We start from the raw sequence: 24,037 nt of genomic DNA on the forward strand, positions 1-24,037 counted from the left end.
AAGTAAAGAGAAAGCATAACACAGAGAGGTGGCGAGACCATTAAACGATAAGCAATCACAGAGAAAGCAGCAGGGGCGATTTTAGGATCTGGTCTTTAGGGGTGCCCAGACCCCAGTGCTCACAGAGGCACATTTTCTCTCACCAATTGAGGCGAACTAGTACATTTATAAATTTTGGAGCCGTATTGGTTTTGCTTTGAGTTGTGTTTTCCCCTACAACATTCAATCTTGACTTCATTTCAAAAGACTGTAGCTTCACAGGGATAACAGAGAGCCTGAGACAAATATTGAAGATAACTCAACATTTATTTTGGGAGTAAAGAAAAACAAATGCAAAAGACAAAAGAAAAAAAGAAAAAATAATAAAAAAATAAAATGGTCACTAAAATAATGCAAACAAAAAAACCCACACTTTGTAATCACCCAAGGCTAATAATATCAATAATGCCTTAATAAATAAATAAATAAATAAAACACACAAATAAATAAAATAAATAAATATGGTCTCTTCCTGTGTGGATTAGGAAGGGCCCTAAACAGAACAAGGACAGGGGGGTCTCTAGTGGTCAGAAGGATAAACTGAAGATTTTAACACCTAATGGGGGAATAAAGATCCATCCATCCATCCACTTACATCCCATTCACTTCACACAAAAACAAAAAAGGTAACAACTACTAATTAAGCAACTTATTTTGGAAGAACTAAGCGGTGTCGCCTCACTTTAAGGTTGGCAAATCTGTCAATAACAATGTCAGGACTTATGCTGTCAAGAAGTTCTTTTTCAATTGACATCACAGCCAAATGATGGAGTCTATTTTGCCCCATGGTCCTCAGCCAGGTATGTAGGCGGCGCAATGCACTGAAGGACCTCTCACAGCTACAGCTGCTAACAGGGATAGTAAGAGCAGCCTGAACAGTAGCTTTCAGAGTAGGGAACATGTCAGCATCAAGTTGCTTGTATACGGCCAGCATGTCCTCAACATCACCTCCAGTCTCGTTCTTGCGCTTAAAAAAGTTGCTGGCCACCATCACCTCCGCTGGCTTAAGGTCAATGTTATAGTGCAATGCCAGTGCTGACAGGAGAGGCACAGACAAGAACTGCTCAGATTTTGGAGAGCATGCCTGAATCCCACAGAGAAGCTCCTCACTTACATCAGAAAACCCCTTTTCCAGTTCTGCTAGCATTCTGTCTAAACAAGTGATGTGTATTTCTTCTTTAGTAATGCTGTGATGATGAGTGAAGAAGTCTCCGCCGACATTGTCTTAGTTGTCAATAATACGTTTATTACAAATAAGAACCAATCAATCAATCAATCAAAGTTTATTTGTATAGCGCTTTTAACAACTCAAGTTGTCGCAAAGCAGCTTTACAGGGTTTACAAGGTTAACAATACTATGGGTCCAGAACCCTAATGAGCAAGCCAAAGGCGACAGTGGCGAGGAAAAACTCCCTATGATGGTGAGGAATAGGAAGAAACCTCGGGAGAACCAAGACTCAAAAGGGAACCCATCCTCCATTGGGCGGCCCGTTAACACACAAATACACAAGTCACACATAATTCACACAATCAGACTAGGTAAAAGGTAGAATTGAAAGTTCTGGGTTTTGATATTGTCACTGTAAATGTCTGTTGATGAATGCCAGGCTTTCATTCCGTGTCGAAGCAGTGATGCTGGTATTGTAGGCTCCGACTGCAGTGTTACTCCCCAGGTGAACCCCGGTATCAGCACATCCACCGGCAGCCAGACCATCCCCCAGGTGCCTGCAGGTGCCTGTATCCAATCGTCTTGGGTAGAGCCATGCAAGAAGATAGATAATACAGACTGAGTGGACATGAATTTAAACCACCGTTGATTTAAATGTACGTAGCTCACGTGCCAGTGATCAGCATGTGGCTCCGGCAGACTAATCTATAGCAGCATAACTAAAGGGAGAGGTTCAGAGGTGACCACAGGCATGAGGGCATCAAACAGCATCAAATCAAGCACCCGGGTCTTGCTTGAGAGAGGCCAATTGTGAATCTCCTCTCCCGAACACTGCAAGTCTACCCATATTTATATGAGAGTTACACAAAGGAGGTCTGATGCCCCTCACATCTGTAAACTCTATCATACATAAAGAAAAAGAAAAACGAGTAGGGTGAGAAAGGGCCCACCAGACCTTTGACCCCTGAACTAGGGCCCCTTTCCCCTAAACCAAAAAACATATGTAAACCACATTCTTCAACTGCTTTGTTCAGCCCAACTCACCAGAAGCAAGAAGAGAAATGACTTTTAGACCGGTTACAATTTAAACTTAAACACTACATAATGTATTACATAGGCACAGACACTACACAAGGAAACAGTAGACTCTGTTTGAGGTCATCTGCATTGGAAGAACTAGTTGCCTCACTGCCTGCCCCAGCCCCACAAGTAGACTCCACCACATAGTCCTCCATTCTCTTAGTTTTACGTCTCTGCTTAGACGACTCATCAGAGACGACCAGTTTGTTAGCATCACAAATTGCCAATGCTCTGGCATGCAGCTCACCAGCAGTGGAGTCACTGCGCTTCTCCTTAAGGGAGTCGGTGACTGCGTTTTTGTACTCCATGCCTCTGGCAAGGTCGATGTTCTCCTTCTGCAGATACAAGTGCAAACCTGCACATAATGACAGGAGAGTGTGGAACATGACAAGCAAGTACACAGAGGAGAATTTGCAGAGTTTCACTCTCAGTCCCACAGCCAAAGGTGTATTAATACCAAGGAGGCATTCAATGATGGCAGGGAAGTTGTCAAGAACACAATACTGAACGGAGTTGGCATGCCCAACGTGTGCTTGACAACTGGACAAGTTCAGTTTGCTGTAACCCTAGTCTTGTTTGTGTCTCTACAAACTTGTGGTGGTTCACCAGTGATGAACTGAAAAATGAGTAGACACTTTCCAATATTTCAAAAAACTCTCTGGCCTCAGAAATTGCCCTGCATGTGTGACATAAAACAAGGTTCAATTCGTGGGCATGTGTACAACAATGTACATACACTGCTTCGGGGTGTTTCTTTCTGAAATGGGCCTGGACATCGCCCACAGCCCCACTCATCACTGCTGCACCATCGTACGTTTGAGCCACACATTTGAGATCTCCAATGCCATTTAGAGCTAACTGTTGCTCAATGGTGTTAGCAATTGACTCAGCATCAAAGCCCATCAACTCTGTTAGGGCTAGAAATCTTTCTTTACTCATTCCGCCTGTGACATACCTCACACAGAGTGATGGCTGTGACGTACCTCACACAGAGTGATGGCTGTTCTTTCTTTACTCATTCCGCCTGTGACATACCTCACACAGAGTGATAGCTGTGACGTACCTCACACAGAGTGATAGCTGTTCCCTTTTTCCATCCCTGGCTTCATCAGCCATAATGGCAAACATCTGCGCTTCCCTCTTCTCCTTCACAATAGTTGCAGTGACCTCCTCTGCACAACACTGTACCATTTCATTCTGACTGCAACTTAAAAGATATGTGGTGTTCAGTGGAGGAGTGTAACTTGAGAAATGGGTCAAATTTCTGCACCAGTTTGAAGCATTCTGCAAACATTCCTTTATCGTGGCTTTCACAAGACTCATCGTGACCTCTGAATGGAATTCCCTGTTTCCCCAACAGGGAGGTTACTGCTACAATGCGTTTTAAGTACTCCCTTCTCTCTTGCACTTCAGTGGAAGTAGCACTCAATTTGTTGTACAACACTACCCTTCAAAAGACTTGCTTTGTAGCTCTGCCAACGAATGACACGATCTTTATGGGACTGTGAGGATTCATGCTTGTGGTAGAAGCTGAGTGCCTTCCTCCAATTTTTCACACCACCACTAACAAATACGTCCTGTTTTAAATTTCGCCCAAACACCCTGCATGCATAGCAGAATGCAGCATCCCTTTTACAGGAGTATTCAAGCCAATTAAAGCTTTGAAACCAGTTGAACTGGAAGGCCCTTTTTTGTGTGCCAAACACACTTTGTGGGTATTGGGCTAGCTTTACTTGTTTAGGACCTGTGTTTCTGTCACCTGTGTTTCTGTCACCTGTGTTTCTGTCACCTGTGTTTCTGTCACCTAAATCTAAAACTGTCTCTGTGGAAACTGATGCTGATGCTGCTGCCTGTTCTGCTTCTCCACTGAACTTCCTGTCACCTTCACCAATATGCTCCTCCTCCTCTGTTCCTGTAGCAACATGATTCAGAAAAAAATAAATAAAATTGATATATATATATATATATATATATATATATACACAGTTGTGATCAAATTTATTCAACCCCCACTGAAATAAAGTGTTTTGGCCAGTTTGACATTGATTTTGATCATTTCAGTCATCTTATTTACAATTATATCAAAGAGGCACTTATAAATTAGACAAACATAACATAATATTTATGATGGAATAACCACAAATGTCTTTACTGTGCTCACATCATTATCAGTTTTATTCAACCCCCTAGTGACATTATTTTTTAGTACTTAGTACAACATCCTTTTCCAGTTATGACAGCTTTCAAGCGTGAAGCATAGCTTGACACAAGTGTCTTGCAGCGACCTATGGGTATCTTAGCCCATTCTTCATGGGCAAAAGCCTCCAGTTCAGTCACATTCTTAGGCTTGCACACTGCAACTGCCTTCTTTAGGTCCCACCAGAGGTTCTCAATTGGATTTAAGTCTGGTGATTGCGATGGCCACTCTAGAATGTTCCAGCCTTTCATGTTCAACCATGCTCTAGTGGACTTGGATGTGTGCTTCGGATCATTGTCCTGTTGGAAGGTCCAACGTCTCCCAAGCCGCAGGTTTGTGACTGACTCCATCACATTTTCCTCCAAGATCTCCTGGTACTGAAGGGAATTCATGGTACCCTGCACACGTTGAAGCTTTCCTGTACCATTAGAAGCAAAACAGCCCCAAAGCATAATTGACCCCCCGCCATGCTTCACAGTAGGCAAGGTGTTCTTTTGTTCATAAGCCTGGTTCTTCCTTCTCCAAACATAGCGCTGGTCCATTGTCCCAAACAGTTCTAATTTAGTTTCATCTGACCACAGTACACTGTCCCAAAACCTTTGTGGCTTGTCCACATGACTTTTGGCATACTGCAGTCGACTTTTCTTGTTCTTTGGAGTCAGCAAGGGGGTGCGTCTGGGCGTTCTGGCATGGAGGTCTTCGTTATGCAGTGCGCGCCTTATTGTCTGAGCTGAAACTTCAGTGCCCACATCTGACAGGTCTTTTTTCAGTTCCTTAGCAGTCACGCGGGGATTTTTCTCCACATTACGCTTCAGGTAGCGCACAGCAGTCGCGGTCAGGATCTTCTTTCTGCCACGACCAGGTAACGTTTCCACTGTGCCCTTTAACTTGAACTTGCGAATGATACTTCCGATAGTGTCTCTTGGAATATTTAACAACTTTGCAATCTTTTTATATCCATTGCCATTCTTGTGAAGAGCAATAACCTCTTCTCTTGTCTTCTGGGACCATTCTCTTGCCTTCACCATGCTTGGAAACACACCAGTAGATGTCTAGAAGGAGCTGAGTATCACAGTCCTTTTAAATCTGCCTAATTGGTGCTTATCATGCTTGATTGCTGCTCGTTGACATCCACAGATGTTTTCAATACCTGATGGAAAACACTGGAATGAACCTCTGTTCTTAGGAGTGGTAGTCGTAAAGGGGTTGAATAATTGTGTCAATGAAGAAATCACAAAAAGGCCATTTAATACTTTATGACAAAAAAAAAATTGATGCTATATTAGTTGCATTTAGTTCTTTAACAAGTCCTTGTAAGATTTCATTATGAACACAATTACAAATGTGCACTGAATTCCATAAAACCCTTCGCAGCATTGGGGGTTGAATAAATTTGATCACAACTGTATATATATATATATATATATATATATATATATATATATATATATATATATATATATATATATATATATATATATATATATATATATGTGTGTGTGTGTGAATAGACAAACAATTATATAACCCTATAATTGATGGGAGAAGCTATTTCAAATAAGCCACTACCTTACCAGGTGTTACGTTTGGGACGGGCAGGCATGACGCAATTGCAGAATTCAAAGGGGAGGTTTAATAAAGAGAATGACAAACACAACTACAACACAGAGGGCAGAGGGAACAATACTAAACAATAGGGAGAGGACACCAACTAAACGGGTAAGCTAAACAACAGGGAAACGTTAATGTATAGACCATAACAAACCGAGAACTATGTAAGCATACGGAGGGGAAGAACATAAGATACAGGGATAACACAACAGTAAACCTTAACTAAGCAAACAATGCGACACGGAAGTACAAAAGATTACAGAAGACTAGGGATATGCACAAGGAAAACATACGCGCTGAACATGGGAAAACAAAACAAACGAAGGCTAAGAATGAAGCAGGGAGGGAGAACAAGAACTATAACATAACCAGACTATGAGGCAGGGCAAAGGAAAAACGAGGGACTTATACACAAGGACAATAGCATGAACAGCCCATAGGCAAAACAGGGGAACAGCGAAGGACTCACGTACAGGGAATGACCGACACGGGGGTAAAACACTAAGGGGTTTTTATACACTGAAAACAAGACGGTGAAACGAGAGTCAGGTGTGTGAGACTGACGACGAGGGCGTGACAGACAGACGGAGGGACGAATGGGAGCGGGAGCTAGGCGGGACCAGGGAGGAGGGAGGGGCTAGACGTGACACCAGGTCTCTCTGTTCATCTTTTTCTCCATTAAATTCCATCTTAAAATTCAATGAAAGAGGATAGCTACTGCAAGCCACATTAAGGGACTATTCTATTGACTGTTATAAACTGACAAAACTATTTCAGTCTTTTTCTCTCTCACCTGAAGTTGAGCGTTCACCTTTGTTCTTAAAAAAGAACGTATGTCCATCTATGGAAAGACAGACAATCGGTCAGATTTTCCCAATGTTCCATTAACTAAATGCAACTGACTTGGCCAACTACAGCTCTCCAAATGCACGGTCTAACGTTGGGGAAGTTCACTCGGCTGCACTCTTTACCCATATTTCATTCACAAGGTTTCAAAGTAGGCTAAATGCCTTCCAGCATTAGCCAGCTAACTTTAACTAAGCTACGAAAAGCTGCTGCATCAAGGCCACACACACATTCGCTTATAACCAGACCAATCTAGGATTGAATTATCAGTGAACCACAACGCCATGATGTATTATAATCAGTCGACACACGTCTACTGAACACTGCAAAAAATCCGTTGGCAAAAAAATAGACAAAATATATGTAAATTAAGACGTAAATGCTTATATTAAGCAAACTAATCTACCAATGGGGTAAGATTTTTTTTCTTATTAAGATTTCTTAAAATAAGCAATCACAAAGTCCCAAAATGAGTGAATTGAATCTTAAATCAAGTACAAATCATTGTGTTTTTAGCATGTAAACTGAAAAATTTTATTAACTTGAACGGTTAGTTTTTTTGTGCTTGTTTTGAGTTCAAATGACTTAAAATAGGGTAAAAATTCTAAGTAAGACTGATTAAGTTCATTATACTTAAAATAAGCAAAATACTAGGCATTGCAAGTTTTAGGATTAAGTCAAAAATTCTTATCAGAGAAAAAAAGATTTATTGCCTTAAAATGACTTAATTTTACTTGTTAAGATTTTTTTTTTGCAGTGAAGAAACATACCTTCTCACCCCAGCTCAGGTGCTGGCTGCCTCGCAGATCCAGAAATGTAGAACGTGAACAGCTAGCATACGACCAGAACAAAATGCCAAGCTGTAGACAATTCTAGCAGCAAGCAGTCGCGTGAATGTCCCAACCAATCAGAAGAGATATAGTTGATAAGTGGACTGGTCACAAGCCTCGTTTTGAAGCAGGGTTGCCAGATTGGCCAGTCGAACCAAAGTATTGCGCAGGTGCAGAGCAAGTTTGAGCCAGGGGGTGCTGAGCAACTTCACGGTGGTGCTCTAGCACCACTAAAAATACCCTAGCCCCGCCCCTGATTAACACCATCATCATTAACACCACTACAAATACCCTAGCCTCGCCCCTGTCTGAATGAATGAAATATTCTCATTGAATACTTTGTTCTGTACAAAGTTGAATGTGCTGACAACAAAATCACACAAAAATCATCAATGGAAATCAAATTTATTAACCAATGGAGGCCTGGATTTGGAGCCACACACAAAATTAAAGTGGAAAAACACACTACAGGCTGATCCAACTTTGATGTAATGTCCTTAAAACAAGTCAAAATGAGGCTCAGTATTGTGTGTGGCCTCCACGTGCCTGTATGACCTCCCTACAACGCCTGGGCATGCTCCTGATGAGGTGGCGGATGGTCTCCTGAGGGATCTCCTCCCAGACCTGGACTAAAGCATACGCCAACTCCTGGACAGTCTGTGGTGCAACGTGACGTTGGTGGATGGAGCGAGACATGATGTCCCAGATGTGCTCAATCGGATTCAGGTCTGGGGAACGGGTGGGCCAGTCCATAGCTTCAATGCCTTCATCTTGCAGGAACTGCTGACACACTCCAGCAACATGAGGTCTAGCATTGTCCTGCATTAGGAGGAACCCAGGGCCAACCACACCAGCATATGGTCTCACGAGGAGTCTGAGGATCTCATCTCTGTACCTAATGGCAGTCGGGCTACCTCTGGTGAGCACATGGAGGGCTGTGCGGCCCTCCAAAGAAATGTCACCCCACACCATTACTGATCCACTGCCAAACCGGTCATGCTGAAGGATGTTGCAGGCAGCAGATCGCTCTCCACGGCGTCTCCAGACTCTGTCACGTCTGTCACATGTGCTCAGTGTGAACCTGCTTTCATCTGTGAAGAGCACAAGGCGCCAGTGGCGAATTTGCCAATCCTGGTGTTCTCTGGCAAATGCCAAGCATCCTGCACGGTGTTGGGCTCTGAGCACAACCCCCATCTGTGGATGTCGGGCCCTCATACCATCCTCATGGAGTCGGTTTCTAACCGTTTGTGCAGACACATGAACATTTGTGGCCTGCTGGAGGTCATTTTGCAGGGCTCTGGCAGTGCTCCTCCTGTTCCTTCTTACACAAAGGCGGAGGTAGCAGTCCTGCTGCTGGGTTGTTGCTACCCTACGGCCTCCTCCATGTCTCCTGGTGTACTGGCCTGTCTCCTGGTAGCGCCTCCAGCCTCTGGACACTATGCTGACAGACACAGCAAACCTTCTTGCCACAGCTCGCATTGATGTGCCATCCTGGATGAGCTGCACTACCTGAGCCACTTGTGTGGGTTGTAGAGTCCGTCTCATGCTACCACGAGTGTGAAAGGACCACCAACATTCAAAAGTGACCAAAACATCAGCCAGAAAGCATAGGTACTGAGAAGTGGTCTGTGGTCCCCACCTGCAGAACCACTCCTTTATAGGGGGGGTCTTGCTAATTGCCTCTCATTTCTACCTGTTGTCTATTCCATTTGCACAACAGCAGGTGAAATTGATTCACAATTAGTGTTGCTTCCTAAATGAACAGGTTGGTTTCACAGAAGTGTGGTTGACTTGGAGTTATATTGTGTTGTTTAAGTGTTCCCTTTATTTTTTTGAGCAGTGTATATGCGTAGGGGGTTTAGTTTTGAGATTTTACTAACCTACCTGTTTGCCTACAACCAAGAACGGAAATAGGTGCAGAAGAAGGATTGACGTGCATAAAACTTAAATATCTGACTCCAAATTATAGTTGGTAAGAATCTAAAAGAACTCACTTCTCAAATAGATCAGTACAGGTTATACAATATACCTAACCAACTTTATAAAGTACCTTGCTATAAACAATAGCCTGCATGGTCAGAGGTTTATCATAAACATGCGTAGCAGATGTGATACTTTAGAGTGAATTGGTGTTAGCATTGATTTACCTTTTAACTGATACTAATAATGAGCTCATCTGGCCCAGTATAGCTATAATCAAGGAAGACAGTGGCTACACAATTAGCCAGATTTATTCAATATCCAGCAAAATATAAAACAATAACATAACGAGATTAAAGTAACAGTAATACCTAATGGAAACAGAGATACCAACCGGTGCAGGCTGCCTCACGGAGAAGAACCCAGAAGAGGAAGAAGGACCGAAGTGAAGAAGATCAAGAGACCCCTGCACCCACAAACCTCTCCTTTTATAAACCCCCCCAAGCATCTCAAAGGGACAGTCACAAAAACCAGGTTAACCAATGGGAATCAGGTTGCTGGTAAAGACAACAGAGTACATTTGCATATAGAGTGCATTTCCACACAGGACTGTCACCTTTGGGGTGAAGTCTACAAACCTTCTCAGTGAGTGATGGAACTCTTACCCTGTTAGCATCACCTTTCCCAGCACACAACAAGCTGCAAAATGAGACTAAACATGCCACACAAACACACTGATATAACTAAAATACAAATGGTCGGTTTTATCCCATTGCTATGGGAACCTCTTGAGGTATACAATGTATGTATGTATAATCTAATGTTCATTCTTGTACAGTGGCGGCCTCTGACAAATATCTCAGGGGGGGCAACTGTTGTGATGACATCCAAGGTAACCATTTCAGTGGGTAAATAAAAAACAGTGACTTAACCAATGAAAATATAATCATAAATATATATTTCTCTTTACATTGTAGACTGTACAGTATTTGTGCACCGATATATCTTGTAAATGGGGCAGTCATGGCCTGGTGGTAGGGAACTGGTCTTGTGACCGGAGGGTCATGGGTTCGATTCCCAGACCTGAGGCCATGACTGAGGTGCCCTTGAGCAAGGCACCTAACCCCAACTGCTCCCCGGGCGCCGGGCTAGGGCTGCCCACCGCTCTGGGCACGTGTGATCCACAGCCCCCTAGTAATCACTAGTGTGTGTGTGTGTGTTCTGACTGCACAGATGGGTAAAAAGCGGAGGACAAATTTCGATTGCGGTGTAAAAATCACAATTGACAAAATATGGCACATTTACATTTTTTTACATTTTAAATATCATCTTGGTTAAAGCTCTACAGTGACTGAACATTTAACTGAGATTGTCATCTCTCAATTTGCCCTCACAAACAACTTTAAACATGGAGAGAGGCCATATTTACCACTAATTAAATAAAGTGAATCTTTCCCACTCACAATAATTTCTGTATTCCTCAGACAGCATTTTATTTTAGGTGTTAGAATATAAATGGGCAACAGCATTAAGGATGGAGCAGAATGCAGGGGAAACAGAACAGGGCGCGCGCTACTTCACCGCCTATAGCCATGTTTACCCTTCATACCAGTTTCACCAAAATCCCCGCTTATATTCTTTACTCCCTTCACTTGTTTGATGTTTAAATTTGGTCTCGGTGGCCCTAATTCCTTAGTTGCTAGTTTATCTTGATTATTACGACGACTGAATGGCACTTCTCTTAATGAAACGATTGAGTTGTTCTGGGTTGAAGGAACGCTGGCCGTGTTGAGCAGATTAATTTCCCTACCGTTACGTCTGACGTAAGCACGTAAGGGCACGCCCTCCCAGAACCCATAGACATTGCAGCGCCTACACTTTAGAAAAAAAACATTTAACATGAGAGTCTACGAGAGCAGTCAGGGCGATTTACAGTTAGACTCAAATCGCCCCAAAAGGGGCGGTACTACAGGGAATGCACCTCAACGCTGATTGGACAATGGCATTCAGAGGCAAGAGACGCTGTCCAGAAGGTAGTTAAAATACCGTGATAGAATGTGAGAGGAAAAAACTTCCTTTTCGTCCTTTCGTGGTGCGTCGCTCAATCGCCCTAATGAACAAACCGCCCCTGTATATATATGAAGATTAATTCAAGGCAACACTAATTTTGCTGTTCCACTGTTACTGATATATTTGCTGGTAAGATCCTCATAGGAGAGGAACTGCAGAATAAAGGGAAAACAGTGTCAGTAAAAGTGTGTGTTATAGTGTGCAGGTGTGAACTGGTTAGAAGATCAGTGAATGTCACTTTCCCCCTGTCCCAGTCCAGCTGAACTCTGACCCTCTGCACTTTCTCTGTAGGTGTGAAGTAGTGAGGTGTCTGTCCTGGGCAGCGTATCCAGTATTTACCAGTGTTTTTAATGTAGCCCAGACTCCACACTGACTTCCAGACCCCCCATCCCCTTCTCCTTTCAGACTCTCTAATTACACCCAGTTCCCAGTATTCACTGTCTCCAACATCAACATCCCAGCAGTGTGTCCCTGAGTTAAAGCCCTCAGAGCCCAGGACATATGTACACACATCAAATCTCTCTGGATTATCAGGAAGCAGTGATTTCTGTGGTCTGCGTTCTACAGTAGTGAGATCATCAGACAGGTGGAGGTGTGGATGTGCAGTGTTGGGGTCCAGAGTAACAGGGTCTGAGGAGAGAGAACAGAATGAATCATCATGTTCTTCATGTGTTTATGTGATGAGGTCACATCTACAGACTGCAGGCCCTTTACTCTGAGTGAAATGCTGCAGTAGGTTGATAAGAGGAAGTGATGGTGATGTGAGTTGAATTGAATTAGAAGTTTATTTCAGTTATACAACATAATCAAAAAGAATATATAAACAGAAAAACACAACAGTGTGCTGTTAATAAAAATGTCAGCAAAATAATTTAAACCGAATAGTTATAGGCTGAACCTTTAGCTTATTTTGCCTACCCATTTATATTATCTCACATTACGTATTCCAAAGCAAAGTCAAGAAATAATAAAAACAATCAAACAAACAAAAAAACACACATTGCACATATAATCACTGATCATGTTTATATGAGTTCACTATCTTATGTTATGGTAGTGACCATTCAATGTTCATATAGCACCCTCTTGTGGTTGTACGGGGGAGTCGCGGAGTGAAGACAATAAAGGGTAACCGCCACGTTTACAAAGCAGTCCGAGTCTGGCTCTTATTGCCGTAATATTAGCTAAATGTAACTACCAGAACATGGTGTCAGAAGTTCTCTGGAAGGAGGAAGGACAACAGGAAAGGGAAAAACTTACTCACCAGAGAGAGAACTCGCGCCGCGCGCCAGAATCAAAAGTCCGTGGGAGCAAAGCTAAGCTAACACATTAGCCAGCGCTAGCTAGCATCCCAGGAGGGGAGATTGACAGCATGGCAGCCGTACCGACTGCATTTCAAGTGTCACCGCCGCCAAAGTTTGACTTCTCCAAGCCAGAAGAGTGGCCGAAATGGATCCGACGCTTCGAACGATTCAGGATAGCATCAGGACTGGAGCTGCAGCCGGACGAAAACCAGGTTAACACTCTCATATATACAATGGGCGATGAAGCAGAGGACGTGATTACTGCACTGAACCTGACCGAAGAGGAGGCGAGTGAGTATCACACTCTCAAAGAGAAACTGGAGGAACACTTTGTTGTTAGAAGAAATGTAATTTTTGAACGTGCAAAGTTTAACCAAAGGCAGCAAGAAATAGGGGAGACCGCAGATGGTTTTATTACATCCCTGTATGCCTTGGCAGAACACTGTGGCTACGGGGCACTGCACAAAGAAATGATAAGGGACAGACTCGTTGTCGGAATAAGAGACAAGCGGCTCTCGGAGCAACTGCAAATGGATGCTGAGCTCACATTAGAAAAGGCAGTGATACGTATCCGCCAAAGTGAGCTTGTTAAGAAGCAGCAGGATCTTCTCAAAAACAACTTCAAACAGGAAAATCTGGGTAATGTGGACAGTGTCAATACCAAAACAAAATGGTTCAAACAAAAAAAAACTGTGCCACAAAACACAGAGAGAAATGTGAAAAGTGACACAAAACAGTGCAACAGATGTGGAAAGAGACCTCCTCACAGCAAAAACATGTGCCCAGCCAGAGAGGTACTTTGCAATCAGTGTAAAAAGAAGGGACACTATGCAAGAGTATGCAGGTCGGGAGCTGTAAGAGAAATACAGGCAGCAGGTAATGACAGTGAGGAAGGAGAAGTTGCATTTTTAGGCTCAGTTGCATCAGATGGCACGGATGATGCTTGGATCACTACGGTAAAAGTGAACAATTTGGACTGTTTGCTCAAAATAGACACGGGAGCGGATGTAACCGTGTTGCCAGAAAAAGTGTATGACTCTCTAACACAAAGGCCACAGCTGCAACCCACAAAACTGAAACTCTATGGTGCAGGTATGTCTCCACTAGCAGTTAGAGGGAAGTTTACAGCTAACATAAGCACTCCCAGCAAAACTACAGTACAGTCTGTGTACGTAGTAGCAGATCTGATACAAGGGTTACTTAGCCGCCCAGCAAGTGTAGCTCTTGGGTTGGTGGCTAGAGTAGAAGCAGTGTCGCTCACTTCAGTAGGAGCAGTGAAGCAGCAGTTCCCAAAACTATTCAGTGGTTTAGGACGAATGGAGGGAGAATACAAAATTGAGATTAAAGCAGGTGCAAAGCCATTTGCCCTGTCAACCCCAAGACGGGTCCCACTTCCCCTGCTACCCAGAGTCAAAAAGGAGCTAGCTCGTATGGAAGAGTTAGGGGTAATCTCCAGAGTAGAGCAGCCTACTGATTGGTGTGCAGGAATGGTCCCAGTACCTAAACCAAACAGAGAGGAAGTACGTGTGTGCGTTGACTTAACCAAACTGAACAATTCAGTCAAAAGAGAACGGCACATGTTACCATCAGTGGAGCACACCCTAGGACAGCTAGAGGGCGCAAAGTTATTCTCAAAACTTGATGCAAACTCAGGATTTTGGCAGATACCTTTGTCCAGGGACTCAGCCGTTCTCACAACCTTCATCACACCATTCGGGAGATATTGTTTCAATAGACTTTGTTTCGGAATCTCCTCAGCTCCCGAGCATTTCCAGAAACGGATGTCTCAGCTCTTGGAGGGGCTGGATGGAGTTGTCTGCCTAATGGACGATATTTTGGTGTATGCAGACACACAGGCCCAGCATGACAAGCGACTGGTGGCAGTTCTAGAGCGGCTTACAAAAGCAGGGGTGACATTAAACAGCGAGAAATGTGAATTTGCAAAAACCTCCATCAAGTTTCTGGGACAAATCATTGACAGTACAGGGGTCAAAGCCGACCCAGAAAAAGTGAAAGCTGTCAGCAACATGGAGGCCCCCACCGATGTAAGTGGAGTGAGGCGATTCTTAGGAATGGTAAATCACTTGGGAAAATACCTTCCTCACCTAGCAGAGAAAACACAGCCACTGAGAGAACTACTCAGTACCAAAAACATGTGGTGCTGGAGTGAAGTGCAACAAACGGCATTCGACAACATTAAGTCAGAGCTGAGTAAACCACCACACTTGGCACTTTACAACCCCAAAATACAGACAACAGTGTCAGCTGATGCATCTTCATATGGACTGGGAGCAGTGCTACTTCAGAAACAAGAGGACGGTACGACCAAGCCAGTCGCATTTGCTTCAAGAGCACTAACCCCCACTGAACAAAGATATGCTCAAATAGAGAAGGAGGCATTAGCCATAACCTGGGCATGCGAGCGGTTTTCTGACTTTCTTATAGGCATCGAGTTTCATGTTGAGACAGATCACAAACCCTTAGTACCACTTTTGGGCTCAAAGAATTTGGATGAACTGCCACCACGGGTACAAAGACTGAGAATGAGGTTGATGAGGTACTCTTTCACCATCTCACATGTCCCAGGCAAACACATAGCAACGGCAGATGTCCTATCCAGAGCACCAGAAAGGACTGTTTGTGACAACACACTGAGGGAAGAGATTGACTTGTATGCACACCAAGTGATCTCAGCTCTTCCGGCAACAGAAGAGAAACTACTACAGATAAGAGAGCAACAAGAAAAAGATGAAACACTGAAACAAGTCAAACAATACTGTACAAAGGGCTGGCCAGACAAGCACAAAATACCAGGTCCATGTTTCCCATACCACCAACATGCAGGGGACCTGACGGTGGAAAATGGACTTCTGATAAAAGGTATGCGCATTGTTATTCCAAAAACATTACAAAAAGATGTTTTGACACGACTGCACACAGGTCACCAGGGCATTGCGAAGTCCAGGGAACTAGCTAAGCAGTCAGTATGGTGGCCAGGACTGAGCTCTCAACTACAACAGCTAGTGGCTGAATGTGAGACATGTGCAAAGGTGAGACAGCAACACAGAGAAACACTCATGCCAACGGAGTTTCCTACACGACCTTGGGAGTTGGTTGGTGCAGACCTTTTCGACTGGAGTCACAGCCAATATTTGGTTGTAGTGGACTATTTCTCAAGATACATAGAAATAGCTAAGCTGTCGTCTACTACATCAGCAGCAGTGATTGATCACTTAAAGTCCATATTTGCGCGCCATGGCATACCAGCAGAGTTTAGGTCAGATAATGGCCCTCAGTTCTCCTCAGAGCACTTTCGCCAGTTTGCTTCAGAGTGGTGCTTTGCTCACACCACCTCCAGCCCGAAATTTCCCCAGAGCAATGGTGAGGCTGAAAGAGCAGTCAGGACAGTAAAGAGTTTCCTACAAAAGGAAGGAGATCCATATCTTGCTCTCATGGCATATCGGGCCACACCACTTGCCAATGGACATAGTCCTGCAGAGCTCCTGATGGGGAGGAAACTTCGTACCACAGTACCTATCCTTCCGTCCTGCCTCATCCCTGGCCAGATTAACATCACCACACTGAGAGAGAGAGAAAGGAAAGAGAGAGAGAAACAAGGGAAATGGTTCAACAAAAGACACAGGGCACATGACCTTGCTGGACTACACCCAGGAGATCAAGTCTGGATCACGGACATGAAAGAAAATGGGACTATATCAGGCAGAGCAGAGACGCCCCGGTCTTACCTTGTTGAGACCCCCAGGGGGCTCCTACGTAGAAACAGGAGCCATCTCATCACACTACAAGGGACTAGAACTGAATCTATGGAACAACCAAGCCCTACCCTGCCTGAGAATACCAACCCTGTTCCGGAACAGACTCAGCAGTCTCCTGTATCACCAGACAACCAAACTACTGCAAGAAGATACCCAACAAGGGACAGAAACCCACCGAGGTACCTTAAGGACTTTGAGATAGGCAGAAAGTACTCTCGGACATCTGAGTGACCAACCCGGGGCAGAATAATCCCCTCACTCAGTTGAAGGATCGGGTTGTCTACCCCACCTTCATAGTTAGTTGGAATAAGTTCACAATTTAGTTAGATAATAGATAAAGTAATGAATACTTTATTATATAGTTGAGTTCAAGTAACAGCCTTTGAATATGTTGCCTTTAGTTTAACTGGAATGGTTCTGTCGCTGCTAAAAGATAAGGGAATTTGCAATTATAACATTATTGCTTATAATGTACTCAGAAGGGGGGATGTTATGGTAGTGACCATTCAATGTTCATATAGCACCCTCTTGTGGTTGTACGGGGGAGTCGCGGAGTGAAGACAATAAAGGGTAACCGCCACGTTTACAAAGCAGTCCGAGTCTGGCTCTTATTGCCGTAATATTAGCTAAATGTAACTACCAGAACATCTTACTCTTGTAATTTATTTCACAATTTCATTTCCTTGCTGCAACTATTCCACAACGTTATCCCCCTGACTCATACACAGCTATTTTTATATTAGTTTATATATTATATTAGCTCTTATTTTTTTAAACATACTTGTTGCCCTAAGCTCATATTTATTGCCTAATTTCTGAATACAGTGTGGAAGTGAATTGTTTTGTACCCTCTACATCAGTGTTGGCCAACCCGTCAGAGACCAAGAGCCACTTTATTACTGTGTTACAGCAAAAAGCCACATTATACACATGGACACACTTGAACATCATCCATCCCTTCCTCTCTCTCTCTCTCTCTCTCTCTCTCTCTCTCTCTCACACACACACACACACACACACACACACACACACACAGAGAGAGAGAGAGAGAGAGAGAGAGAGAGGCCTCTGCTCAGATTAAATGTAAATGTCACACAAAAACAGTGTGTGGGCAGTCATGATCTGGTGGTAGGGAACTGGTCTTGTGACCAGAGGGTTGTGGGTTTGATTCCCAGGCCTGAGGCCATGACTGAGGTTTCCTTGAACAAGGCACATAACCCCAACTGCTCCCCGGGTGCCGGGCCAGGGCTGCCTACTCTGTTAAAACGTCCTCTGTTCATCTTCATATTTTTGTTTTGTTGTGCATTTTTTCCCTGCCATTTTGAGAGCAAATTATATTACTCCTACACTGCTGCAGTACTTTCTCATAGTAATACTTCTTACTAAGTCTCATAATAGTCTGACAACAGACAGACAGACGGTTAAGGACAACATCACCCAAAAATGAAAAAAAAAAAACGGTTTCCAACGGCCATTCTTTAGTAGAACTTACTTCCCTACCTACCAAACCATTGAGACTGTGTCTGTTAACCGTGTCAGATATAGGAATAACAGGGCCATATGTTTTAAAAATCTAATTAAAATTAAATTAAATAAATCAACATGAAATGAGATCATTACAACCCAGCACGTTCACTTCGCTCGCAGGACGCAGGGTTATTAACTGTTCCTAGGATCAAAAAGATCACAGCAGGTGCAGCCTTTTCTTTTAAAGCTCCACAACTGTGGAATAATCTTCCTGCCTCTATTCGGGACTCAGACACAGTCTCAATGTTTAAATCTCTACTAAAGACTCATCCAGGGACGGACTGGCCATCGGGCATACCGGGCATTTTCCCGGTGGGCCGACGTGCTATTTGGGCCGACAGTCCTGACACTTTTTTATCTATTTATATATTGGTCTGACCGGCCCATAAAACAAGTAGATCAGTGGGCCGATTCAGATGGAGGCTGGCTGATTGACACTTGTCTGGGGAATCACATTAACACACCTTTCGCGATGCTCCTGCTGCCTGCATAATGCATTTGGCAAAAAAAGTCAGCGCGAGAGTTTACCGGTCCTTAAACACGCTGGTATGCAGCCCATTTGTTATTTTCTTTACTGACACAGAGCTGCACCAATCATATCATCAAACACCCCCTCCTCCATGCGCCGGTGCGTAGTGCAATCTAACGTTGATTAACATAACGTACGTGAGTATCTGAGATGGAGAAAAAGCGCAAAGGAGGTGCAGAGAAACTACGACAAAAAAGAAGCTTGAACTTCAAGTAAACGCTGCCAAATGTATAAAAATTACTCAAATGTTTGCCACAGCAGGGCCTTCATCAGCTCCCGTGGCTGATGACAGTGGTGGCGGTGGCCAGTGGACAGAAACATGTACTGAACGTGCGGTAAGCCTGACTCCTTTCAGAGCAGCTATAAAATGAGTAGGGTTAAGCAACCAAACCCTTTGCCAAATCTGATAAATTGATAAAACATCAATAAAATCATTTTGGCTAATGTTCTATGGCCGAGTTAGTTTGTATTGTAAATGCAAAAGGTAAAATAAGTGAATAACGTCCTTACCTCTATTATAAGACTTTGTGTACACTGACTGAATGAGAAAATAAGCCTATTTTAGTACTTTTATGTCTTCCATTCTGAACTAAATAGTCTTAAATTTGAGAACACTTTTAAAACCTCCATTCACCAACAAAAACAGTACTAAGTCACTCAGCAGGCAGCATTCTATTTTCATTATTATACTATTAATATTTGTGGGGTGAGTAGTAGGCTAGGCTAAGGCTATGCTTGGTAGGAAGGGGAAATGTTTGGTAGCTTTTATGGAGGTGTTTAGGGACAATGTACAGAAATTAAAGGAAATTACACTTTTTTAAATGGTAATTTTGTTTATTGCCTGTGCCATATGCCAATGCTGCTGTGTGCCTCTTCACAAATCTTCATAAATCCAGTATTTCTAGGTGTATTTTTAAAGCCACCATTCAATTAAACTGAGTTACTGGGCAGTTTTCTGATTTTGTTATTAGGCCATTGATTGTTTAACTTGTAAGCCTAGGTTTAGCTACTTTTTCGCCTGGATGTGTTTGGGGGCATTTAGCCTAGCTGGCTAAAGAAAATGTAGGCTCTAATTAAAGAAAATCTTATTTTTTACAATGACAATTTTTTTTGCCAGTATTATGCCAATGCAGCTGTGTGTCTGTTTTTCTGATAAAACAACAATAATTAATTCCTTATGTTGAGATTAAAAAAAAAACATACATTCATTCTTTTGACTGGGTAAGTTCACAATTTATTGAGTACTACTCTTGGAAGAGTTAGCATCTGATCCTTTATTTTTCATCTCTATTCTTTCTTTCTCTTGTCTTCCTCCCTGAAACACATAGGCACACCCAGTTGGATGAATGCTGCATTCATTACTGTGATGGAGTGGTTCAATATGCATTTTCATACTGTTAATAAACAAAACTTTTTGAAAGTATTTATTGATTTAAAAATTATTTAATTTCACTCTCACTAATTCCTGTAAACTCATGGCATGGCTTAGGGTACATGGTTTTAAAGAGTGTAAACTCTTGGTATACACATTCAAAAAACTGAAAAGTGTGAAAAGCGTTATCGAGTGTGAGTGGGCCGGTCTGGTCCAAAAATGCCAGGGCCGATTTTTTGTCCCAGTCCGCCCCTGGACTCATCTGTTTACTTTGGCCCAGAACTTTCATTCTAGTTTAAGTTATACTTAGCCTGATTGTGTGATTTGTTTGTAACTTGTGTATTCATCTGTATAATTTGTTTTTCTGTAATTTGTGTGTTAACGGGCCGCCCAATGGAGGATGGGTTCCCTTTTGAGTCTTGGTCCTCCCAAGGTTTCTTCCTATTCCCCACCATCATAGGGAGTTTATCCTTGCCACTGTCACCTTTGGCTTGCTCATTAGGGATTTGGACCCATAGTATTATTAACCTTGTAAATCCTGTAAAGCGCTTTGTGACAACATGTGTTGTGAAAAGCGCAATACAAATATATTTGTAGAGGGGAGAGTGGGTGGTGTAGAGGGGGAGAGTGGGTGGTGTGTAGAGGTGGAGAGTGGGTGGTGTAGAGGTGGAGAGTGGGTGGTGTGTAGAGGTGGAGAGTGGGTGGTGTAGAGGTGGAGAGTGGGTGGTGTGTAGAGGTGGAGAGTGGGTGGTGTAGAGGTGGAGAGTGGGTGGTGTGTAGAGGGCGGAGTGGGTGGTGTGTAGAGGGGGAGAGTGGGTGGTGTGTAGAGGTGGAGAATGGGTGGTGTGTAGAGGTGGAGAGTGGGTGGTGTGTAGAGGTGGAGAGTGGGTGGTGTGTAGAGGGGGAGAGTGGGTGGTGTGTAGAGGGCAGAGTGGGTGGTGTAGAGGTGGAGAGTGCGTGGTGTGTAGAGGTGGAGAGTGGGTGGTGTGTAGAGGGGAGAGTGGGTGGTGTGTAGAGGTGGAGAGTGGGTGGTGTGTAGAGGTGGAGAGTGGGTGGTGTGTAGAGGTGGAGAGTGGGTGGTGTAGATCTCCTCATGGACTGACTGTCTCTCCTCAGACCTGCAGTCAACTGGTCGTCCCCCTCACTGTTTATACTAATACAGCCTTTAATACTGGAATAGTTCATTTACCAAACACACAATGTTAATGTTTCTCTCTCTATAGAGTTCTAATTGTGAGGAGAACAGAATTACTCTAATTAATCAAAGAACACCAAAACTCACAGTACTGGAGAATCTTCTGCATTCTCTCCCAGACTCTGAACTTCAGGTTGGAAAGATGTTTTGCTACATTGATCAGAGCTCCTGACACCTTCTCATGTTCCTTTAGGATGTGATGAACTCTGGAAATATGAATAAAGCCATTGTATTATTAAAATATATAATAGATTATTATTTATCTTATTCAAAGTATTTAACATTAAAAGTAACATGTGAAATATCTTTAATTAAATCCATCAATATGTCTTTGAAATGTTTGCACATCGTCAATATCAATATATATTTTTTATTTCTAAATACCGTCTTCATATATCATGTTTCTGAAATAACACAGACCACATACTGAAGATCTGAATGTATCAGAATAATTTCACAAACACAATGTGTAACACAATATATCAAACTGAAATAATAATCACTTACTGTTTCAATGTGGACGACACGTTCTGAGAAGGAAACAGAGGGACAAACACAGAAAATGAAATCAAATTTTAGTCATTTTGTTTATATGAGGGTCAAACATGCATCTTCCTTATATGATGATAACATCAATGTGTCTAAAGACCCTTACACACACACACACAATCACACACACACACACACACACAAACTAAAACAAATGTCAAAACATTTTACATTTTTGTGTGCATTTGTGTGTATAAGTGAGAAAGAGAGAGACTGAGTGATTCTTACTAGTAAGAACGGGATGTTCTCAGCTTCCATCTCCTTCTCTGTGTTTCTGATTTGATCTGAAAGAGATGCTATTTCTCCACTCATCTCCTCAATCTTCCTCCTCATCATGTGACTCTTCTGCTCCTCTTCCTCCTTCAGTGCAGCTATTCTTGCTGCTTCTTCATCTCTTAGAAACTGGTGGATCTTCTCAAACTTCTCCTTTATCTGCCTCTTTGTGTGCTGGGCCTGATACTGGAATGGGAGATGATGAGGAAATATAAACTGTCCAAATGTGTGTGTTTCATTATGGTGTACGTGGACAGTGATCACAGCACCATTCAGGACTCAGAGTGACCTTTCACCTTAATGTGTGCTGCTGTTTTCTCACAGGCTTGTTTATCTTCCTCTAAAACCTTCAGATGCTGCTGTAGAGACTCCAGTGAGGTCTTGAGTTTGTCCTGTAAAATACGGGTTTAGTAGAGGACAGTGTGAGTCTTACAGGACTCATCACTGTATCTGTATAGATGTGCTGGAGATTACAGAGATTATAACAACTGAACACAATGGCATGTTTACTATGATTCCTTTTCATCCTTTAATATCAAATTGAGATGTTTGATATATCATAGCAGGTTGTATATCAATATTTTTATTTATATTAAGTTTCACGGTGAATGAAGGTCTGATTTAGCTGTCTGAAATCTCATCATCTGACAAATGTAATCTAGACTGTCTAACATATTTCAAGATAATTGTAAACACTGGAAAAACATTACAGTTGAACATTAGTGTACATTTCATACCTTAAAGTCACACACAGCTTCTTCTACTGGACAGCAGTCGTGAGTTTTATGTGCCTTTGCAGTCTGACACACCAAACACACAGGCTGTTGGTCCTCCAGACAGAAGAGTTTGAGTTTCTCATTGTGCAGACTGCAGAGAACCTCAGACCCTGCTGAAGATCTCTGACTCCTGCTTTCTAGAAAAGACTCACACAGGTTCTTTAGTGCACGATTACAGGGAGGATCAGATTTAGAAGATCTTCTCCTACAAACTGGACATTCTCGAGATCCCTTGGTTTCCCAGAACTGCTGCAGACAGGTTTTACACACACTGTGGCTACATGACAGTAGAACAGGATCCCTGAAGATGTCACAGCACACAGGACATGAAAACTCTTCTTCTGACAGAGGGTTTGTAGCAGCCATTTCCTCCAACAGCTGCTGTGCTGTTTCTCTGTAATGTCTCCTTCTGTACAAACTTCACTTTCACTTTTAGATCTTCTGTCATAAACACAGTAGCACAGGAGAGAATCAGTCACTGTAGTCCTTTATCCAGCTGAGGGAGTTTACACTCCTTTCAGAAATAAGCAGAAAGAAGTAAATAACAAAGTTAAGAGGTTATCATAATATTTATAACTCACATGAACGCAGAATTAATAAAGACTCGTGTGTCACTCAGATTTACTTCCTCAAACAGGCAGGTGTGTACAGGGAGGAGGAGCTTTTGTAAAGAAATAAAGGAGCTGAAAAACTATTATTGCTCCACCAGATGGCGCCAGTTTACTATCAAGTACTTGAATCAGGGAATCGTCCACTAACTCAATTTCAGGTTTTATATTTACTCATTACATTGGAGTGCAACAAAACATTTTAAAGTAAATATTTATGTAACGGAAGCACCTAATTGTGTATTGTGGGGTAGCTGCAGGGCTTTAGGACCCGGTACTAGTTTTTGGTATACATCCATCCATCTATCCATCCATCTATCCATCCATCCATCCATCCATTTTCATCTGCTTATCCGGGTCTGGGTCG

The 24,037-nt window shown here is 42.8% G+C and overlaps 2 protein-coding genes across 7 annotated transcripts in view; both read right to left on the reverse strand.

The window, feature by feature from the left end:
* The window catches only part of LOC143497931 (macrophage mannose receptor 1-like), an 84,369-nt gene that overhangs the window by 24,074 nt on the left and 36,258 nt on the right, over positions 1–24,037 (reverse strand). The gene's annotated exons all lie outside the window — the stretch shown is intronic.
* Positions 323–23,791, reverse strand: LOC143497933 (E3 ubiquitin-protein ligase TRIM35-like). 4 transcript variants are annotated; one of them, XM_076993579.1, is made up of 7 exons: positions 23,644–23,707; positions 23,024–23,500; positions 22,583–22,678; positions 22,242–22,472; positions 21,972–21,994; positions 21,552–21,670; positions 9,985–12,391 (listed from the first exon to the last, which is right to left on the reverse strand). In XM_076993579.1, the coding sequence occupies exons 2-7, from the start codon at positions 23,426–23,428 to the stop codon at positions 11,853–11,855; spliced, it is 1,413 nt and encodes a 470-aa protein (XP_076849694.1). In that variant the 5' UTR covers positions 23,429–23,500; positions 23,644–23,707; the 3' UTR covers positions 9,985–11,852. The 4 variants fall into 4 exon arrangements, with proteins under 4 accessions (XP_076849695.1, XP_076849694.1, XP_076849693.1 ...); XM_076993578.1 differs by having other exon boundaries at positions 23,024–23,503; positions 23,644–23,706; XM_076993580.1 differs by lacking the exon at positions 9,985–12,391 and adding an exon at positions 323–1,074 and having other exon boundaries at positions 23,024–23,791.

This window comes from Brachyhypopomus gauderio, unplaced genomic scaffold (genome assembly GCF_052324685.1).
Source record: "Brachyhypopomus gauderio isolate BG-103 unplaced genomic scaffold, BGAUD_0.2 sc116, whole genome shotgun sequence".
Classification (NCBI taxonomy): Eukaryota; Metazoa; Chordata; class Actinopteri; order Gymnotiformes; family Hypopomidae; genus Brachyhypopomus; species Brachyhypopomus gauderio.

Excerpts from the sequence above, each read along its gene's own strand:
- LOC143497933 (XM_076993579.1), bottom strand. The coding sequence starts at position 23,428 with ATGGCTGCTACAAACCCTCTGTCAGAAGAAGAGTTTTCATGTCCTGTG. Across the intron at positions 22,473-22,582 it reads AAACAGCAGCACACATTAAG|TATCAGGCCCAGCACACAAA; the intron begins GTGAAAGGTCAC and ends CTCCCATTCCAG. Across the intron at positions 21,671-21,971 it reads GTGTCGTCCACATTGAAACA|AGTTCATCACATCCTAAAGG; the intron begins GTAAGTGATTAT and ends TCATATTTCCAG.